At 41.6% G+C, this 7,477-nt stretch overlaps 1 protein-coding gene across 1 annotated transcript; it reads right to left on the bottom strand.

Moving 5' to 3' along the window:
* Positions 1-1,978: 1,978 nt before the first annotated feature.
* Positions 1,979-4,535, bottom strand: FIGN (fidgetin, microtubule severing factor). The gene has a single exon (XM_080346841.1). The coding sequence runs from the start codon at positions 4,525-4,527 to the stop codon at positions 2,287-2,289; it is 2,241 nt and encodes a 746-aa protein (XP_080202967.1). The 5' UTR covers positions 4,528-4,535; the 3' UTR covers positions 1,979-2,286.
* Between the last annotated feature and the right edge of the window lie 2,942 nt (positions 4,536-7,477).

Genomic DNA, 7,477 nt, shown 5'->3' with positions numbered 1-7,477 from the left:
AGTCTTTTTATATCCTTAATGAAAGGCACTGTTTTTAAAATGGTACTTTTATGCTTAAAACGTAAGTTTAAGATAGACAGAATGTTTGCCAGGAATCCCTCTTAAATTAGATTTTGGTTTATTTGCTCTGTTTTTAGCATCTTCTATCTAAATATATATATATATATCTTAAAAGAAAAATAAAAGGAAAGTAATAATCGACTCATAATTTTCCAGCAATATCACAAAATCCCTCATTAGCTTTCTGAATGCTAAATGTCTCCATTGATTTAAAAAAATGAACAAGGTCTGTACAATTTTTGAGAAGACAAACATGACCTAGTAACAGATTGGTATCTCTCTTCTTGGGGCTTTTCAGTGCATTTACTTAATGGTTTTGAATCTACATTACTTAACAGAAACATTAAACGCCAGTGCTTTGCAACAGTTTTGTTACTGTCTCTTTAAAGTAAACAAAAAAAAATACATTCAAAAAAGCAAGGCTGTTTTGTTCATGTGATGGCAGAGGCTTTGGGCAGCAGCAACATGCACTGCTCCTGCTCAGAGACATTACCCAACATCAGTCAGCTGTCACCAAAAGAGTTGCACGGAAAGCATTAAAGGATAAAAAGAAAGAGGTGGGGTGGGGGGAGAACTGAGCAAAATGCCACACATGCCAGCTAGTTTTTCCAGAAGGAAGACACAAGAGTAGGTATATTTGGAGGAAGAAAAATGGGGGTAAAGAACACTAACAGAGAGGAAAACTTAACTTCAGGGGAAAAAACAGCAGGTCTCTGAAACTCGTTTAGCAGGTTCGCATTCCTAATGTAATCTGACTTTTGTGTTGTTGGCGGTTTTTGCCCTATTTCTTACTTTGCCTTCCAAGAGAAATGTAACAAAACTGAGGTAGAAAAAATGGTGGGCACACTCCAGACTGGAAGATTCCTAATGGATGCTAAAAGAAGATTGTGTTAAGAACAATGGAGCTGTACGTACTACACAAAAACTCAACTTTACAGTTTGGGAAGGGGAATATATGTACTTCAATGGTTCAGTTTTGCTTTGTTATTTGTACTGTTTGTTTGGTCACAGTCGACTGCATTGCTATAAACAGCTCTGCAACCCATAGCTCTGCCAGCGACCTATACAGATCCCTCTCCCTACAGCTTCACCAAAATAACCTCAAAACTACGACTAGAGCCATGCAACAAAGGCCAGCAGTCACAGCCTGAGGTAATTTGCCTCTTGGAGTCCTACCAAATCTTACATTTGACTGTTTCGGATGCTAACATAAACCAATTAAGTGGCTCTTTTTTCATCTATGCACCTTCTAAAGACTGCATCACATAATTATCAAGGAGCAATATGCTGAAAACTCTTATAGTTTTCCAACAAGAAAAATCGTTCTGCTCTGGTTTGATCTGACAAATTGGCAAAAGAACTGTTTCTGAATACTGGGAAATCCTTCTGTTTCTATTCTTAAAAACTGTAAAGCTTCAGTCTTATCACACTTTAGTTTTTTCCTGGATACATTCAAAGTAATTTTCCTTGCCATTTTCCAATTGTTGAGGTAAACATACATATTTCATATAAAGTAACATTGAAGCCTAGCCTATAACTCTCAGCAGTACATAGTGCTTTCAACACATTCCTTTGAGGTACTGTACAAATCACAATCACTTTCCTGAGTTTTTGCAGACAGAACATTAAAAGAAATGAACTGCAGAAATTAAGGTCCAGATTACCATTACCCTGTTTCACCTGTTCTTAGTTTAACACCGCAGAACAGACAGGATTGAGGAATACTGTTGCTCTTAGAATAGCAAAAATCTGGTTCTCTGTCGCAACACAACCGTTCATCTCTTTAGTCCAATAATGTTTGAAGTTAAAGCTCTTTATATTAGCACATGCCACCAATGTAATTGTGAGGCAAACAAAAAATAAAGCACCACTTCAGGCACTTGACAGCAACTAAATCTCAAGAACAGCAGAATGGAATCAACACACAGGGTTCATGTCCTTCTGAAATCAACCCACTTGCACCTTGCTCCTTGGTGAGTATTGTCTAGCTTGAACAGAACTGAGCATCAACATGCGCTTTCTGTCATGTGTGGCTTTTTCAGATCAGCAGCTCTTGTTTGATGCGCTTTTCCTTCAAGTCTACCCTGGCTCTTAAGACGCAAGGTAAATTGTAGTCTTCCCAGTACCCTTTGCAATTTTAACACTACTGAAAAGGGTTCTCTACCCTATGTAGTAGGTTCTGTGTGTGCCAACATTCATTACTTTTTTTTTTTTTTTTAAGTAGTATCACTGACTGCAACCAAACATTTTGTTCCATTCAACATATGTATCAAGCTCTTTTTGAGATATGCTAGGCTGTATCTTGCAGAATGCATTTTCAAAGTCTTGATATGTAACTGGCCTCAACTGGCTGGGCATAATGGCTGAAAGGTCTGTGGCTGGCATGGCGTGGAGTGGGCCCACCACGGCTTCCTGACACAAGTGAGCCACATCTAGTCCAGAAAAGCCTTCTGTGCGCTGGACAAGCAGTGCAACCTCCTTGTCATTGAGACAGTAATTGTGCTGTGAGAGCAGTTGTACTATTATCTGGTGCCTCGCTGTGCTGTCAGGAAGTGGGATTAAAAGTCGTTTCATGAAGTACCTTCGAAGAGATTCATCAATTTCTTCCGGTTTACTCGTGGCGCAAATTACTACTATTTGGTCCTCAGCAGAAGTCAGTACAGTGTCCAGCTGCATAAGGAACTCGGTTCTCATCCGACTTACTGGACTGTGTTCTTCATTCACTTGAGAGGAAAGGAGCATATCAATGTCACTAACAAAAATCACTGAGGGTTGGCGACACCTTGCCACAAGGAAGGAGGCATGGACAATTTTTTCTCCTTCCCCTAACCACTTTGTGACAAGGCCAGAGCCAGTGATTTTGAAAAACGTGGCCCCCAGCTGACTAGCTATACATCTGCCCATTAATGTTTTGCCTGTTCCCCGAGGTCCAAATAAAAGGATGCTCCGAGGTAGAGCAGTCAGTCCATTGAATGCATCTGACCTCAATACTGGCCATAAAACCTCCTCCTTAATGATGGCCTTTACTAGATCTAGGCCAGCAATGTCGCTCCAGTCCACGGGAGGTCCTTGGTTGATAATCTCATTGGTAACAAGGTCAATGAGGTGTGTGTCAGTATTCTTCAGTTGCTCGTCCACAGAGTGGTTGGATGAGGTAGCTGCACGAAGTCCCGGGCCTTGCATTGGGTGAGGGAGGAGCTGCCTGTGCTCGTCACCGTGCTCATTCATTACTGGGGAGGTATACTTCCCAAACGAGTCACTCGATCTTGAACCCAGTGAGTTTTTAGCAGTACTATAGGATGGGGGTGTTAGAGCCCTACTGGACTGGCTGCTGAATTTCCTTTGCTGTTCAGAGGACATTAGCTGCTTTGTTGGCTTAAATGCTAAGGATGATGTTTCAGCACTTCTGTCAAAACCATTCCCCCTGTTTGCATTTGAAATGCTGTTGTCGGGCATTCGATACATGGGACTCTGTGTAGATCTCTGTTGGCCATAGCTGTAATTTCCATAACTGGAGTCCATTTCTCCTTGCCCTGCCATGTAGAAAGCTTTCCTTTTGAGAGAGCTGGCTGAACTGTTTGTCAGGGCAGATGGTGCGATGGGCGTCAGACCATGGCCTTGGTAGGAGTAGCTGGGGACGGTGGTGGGGGGCAGAGGGGTCGGAGCAGGGATTCCTGAAGGCAGGTATGCCGAGGGTGGCGGAGCACCCCCAGGGCTGTACCCAGGGCCAACAGCGGTTTGAGGAGGATAACTGGTGGAAGGGTAGCTGTAACTGGAGAGGTTAGAGGTCCCATTGTAGCCAGGGACAAGAGCAGGTGGTGGTGGCGGTGGTGGGGGCTGTAAAAGTCCCGAGCTGTGCAGGGGGGATGGATGAGGGGATGGAAGTGCAGGTGCTGGCTGGCCGCTGTAACTGGTATGCAAGTATGAGCCATTGTATCCTGCGGCATATTCCTGAGATGGGAGCCCTGAATGAAGACTGGGAACGGTGTGACTTCCGCAGGTGCTGCTGGAGTAACTGGGTTCAGCCAAGTTACTGGCCACTCCAGGAGAGCTCCCAATGCTGGCCGAGACATCTGTGGGGGGGAGAGCTGCACTTACCCCAGCTTTGCTGGCCGTGATAACGTCTGGGACACAGTTCATGGGATACACACTCTCCGAGTTCAGTGATGGCTGCCAGGGCTCGCTTTCATTCTTCCGGCCATTCACCAGCCCCGAGGGAGCTTCAGAATAATTGCTGAGAATGGGCCGCTCGGCTGGGCCTTCCAAAATACCGGAGTATTTTTCTGCGTACTTTTTCAGAAGATTGGAGGCAGTCAGAGCCGAGATGTCGTCGTTGGCCCAGGCGTACTGGTAGGTGCGCTGCAGGTGCCCCCGGTAGGCTTCCACCTTGTGGGCAGGGGACCGGGTGGTTGAAGTGATGTCGAAGTGCTGCTCTGGCCACTGGGCATGCTCCGGCGTCCACTGCATCTTCAAGCCTAGGGCAGCAGGAAAAAACAAAGTTAACAGTGAGATCAGCCTTTTTTGGATGCCTTTAAATGAATTCTCAAACGTACAGTCCGTGAACCTCTTCAGCTCTCTGAAATAGTGTACTTAACACCACAAACACCACAAGTCCTTAAGGGAAGAAAATGCAATGCCTTTATGAAGCAGTATAAACTGCTTGGTTTATTGTAGGAACATACACACAGAGCTCCGCTTTTTCTTGATTCAGCAGGGGGTTATTTGTTTGTTTTAAAAAAATATAGGTAATGCCAGATTTCTCAAAGTAATTAAATAAGATTCAGTACGTTTTAAATTCTCTGAGTGCAGATGTATTATTAACATACAAGGCATCCAACTGCTCTGTCCTCTCTCATCATGGTTTCAGTTTTATGTTTTAACCAACATAAAAATATGAGACACAGCTGACAGATCACATCTAGGATACCTCTCTTGTTTGGTACTGAACACCTAGTTAGCGCAGTATAATGCACCCTGCGCAGAACAATATGACACAGACATAGCAGGTCATTCCATAATCCAACTCTCATCTAAAGTGGTCCACGACAGTTTCAAATCTGCTTCGTGGAGTGCAGCAAAGCAATCTCCCAGGCAGCGCTCCGTCGCTTTCATCACACAAAGCCTACAACTCGGTATGAATTACAACTGGCTCCTTTCTGCCTCTCAGTTCTGTTGTTGAGGCTCTGGAAAAAAAAAACAACAAGCATGACTTGTCTGTCGGTCTCCTTGCTTGCTCTGCCTTCCTCCCCCCTTGCCTGTCAGCCTCCAGGGTACAAAGAGAGAGGGTTCAAAAAAAATAAATAAATAAAATGAAAAGAAAAAAACAAATGAAGCCAAGTCCCTAAAAGTTCTGTGCCTTCCACAACTGGTTATTAAAAACAAACAAACCCTATCAATAATTTAAAAAAAAAAAAAAAAAAAAAAAAAGAAAAGAAAAGAAGCAAGTGTCATTTTAAAGCAATTAATCTTTTTAAGAATGTGATGTGAATTGTCCCATCTCCTTGCAATCCAATGCAGCAGTAAGAGCAATTTGCAAGCGTTAAGATAACCCCCTCCTAGTGGTACCTATGCACGATAGACACGTGGCTGTTTTTTGTACAGCTGTATCAAATAGACCTCCTTAATCTCTCTCGTATTACGAAAAGTGATTTTTGCAAATAGTCTTGTGCCCTCTGGCACAGATTCCCTGATAAGGAGAAGGCCCAGTCGAAATGAAGCATCTGTGGCACTAGCTCCCCTCTGAATTACTGCAGACTATTTTGACAGCTCCTACCCCCTCCTGTTTTTCTCCCCAACCCCTTTAGCTTTCCATTGCCTGACTCTGGCATCTGACACGGCCAGCTTAGCCTCGCTGAGCTAAGCCTAACACAGCGCGCAGTTTGGTAACAGAATGGCATGTTTATTCCCTTCTGACTCCCTCTTCCTTGTTTGCAAAACCACTGCACCAGACACTGGAAGTTAATTAGCAGGATGATGCCGTGCTAATTGTGTTAATTTACAAGGTTTTAGTCAAAGAGAATCATGCCAGGGCTGGCACTGCTGTCATGCTTCCGACTTAATGATTAAGAAATACTGAAAACAAGGTGGGAAGAATTGCAGTAATTACACAATAAATGAATAAAGCAGGAGATTAATTTCCAATTATATTTTATTGCAGTTGCACTCATTTGCATTTGGATTCTTCATTTTTATTTTTGGATTCATGTATTTGCAAATCATCAAATCATTTAAATTTAGCCTGAAAACTGCAAAGTACCTCTAATTGAGCCTTATATTTTATTAGCACAAGTACTGCAAACCTCATTCCATGTGAGCATGCCATTGATTACTTGTGATTTTTTTTTTTCCTGAGTGTTCTCTTTCTCTCTCATTTTTCAAACACTTTGACAGCTTGAGAAAAATGTCTGTTAACAATTATACAGTTATCCTATAAAAGTTAATTCAGATAAGTGCTTTTGACAAATGCAGCTTTGAAACTGAGGGTTTGGCAGATTTATTTATTTCATTTAGTGTTAATATAATCTTTTTTGCTAATTGTTTCTGATGTTTCAACCACTGCCTTTCAGAGGGGGTAAATCTATTATGAAATTGGGTGAAATTATAGAAATCATGCTCACACACAACAAAAAGGAATTTTAATGAGAAATTATCAGAAATTGTTCAGAAATCACGCTTTCTTAAATTCAGCCAGAAATCTGGAAAACAAATCACCAAGAGCCAATTGCATTTAATCACTATATAAAATTCTTCTAGTGTAATGGAATTTACTTCAAGCTTTTTAAAAAGGAAAGCATTTTAATGATCTTGTAATGCAGAAGTGCCTAAAATACATACGAGTTCATTAACCCTCCAAAAAAAGGAAAAAAAAAAAAGCCAACCAAACCAAAGAAACAAGACCTATCCATGTTCTGCGATATTTGGCTTACAAATTTACCAAAACACTGAAAGCTTCTGTTACAGACATGCAGAACAACTTGAGGAGATTGATGCTTCACCAGATACTAATCAATGGATGCCATGAGATAGACTCTTTGCAAAGAATGCACTAAAGCAGCAGTGAAACTTTTGAAAAAGAAGGAAAATACACATGGATGGAGCAGAGAATCTGGCTGAGCTGGTAATCGTACTGTAGTTAATGAATATGCTTTTTGGCACATTATCCTTAATGGCTTGTAAAAGGAAGACTATTCAATTTAAAGAGAGAAAAGAATGCACTAGGTCAGAGCACAACAACATAGACAATACACCACCCACTTAGCAAGCTTTTCAAAATTCCTCACCCAAATACTTAAAAAAAAATATCAATTGATCTTATTTAGAATAATTCTATTTCTAGTCACAGTGGGGAGACATATTTAGATGGTATAAAAACTCCAATCTTTGAATTTTATTTGTCTAGATTAATTTATTTTCCTTA

This window comes from Nesoenas mayeri, assembly GCF_963082525.1.
Source record: "Nesoenas mayeri genome assembly, chromosome: 6".
Lineage (NCBI taxonomy): Eukaryota > Metazoa > Chordata > Aves > Columbiformes > Columbidae > Nesoenas > Nesoenas mayeri.
The sequence above is the reverse complement of the archived record's forward strand: the minus strand, read 5'-3'. Positions and strand labels throughout refer to the sequence as shown.

Bases quoted from the DNA above. Each gene is read 5' to 3' on its own strand.
- FIGN (XM_080346841.1), bottom strand. From the start codon at position 4,527: ATGCAGTGGACGCCGGAGCATGCCCAGTGGCCAGAGCAGCACTTCGAC.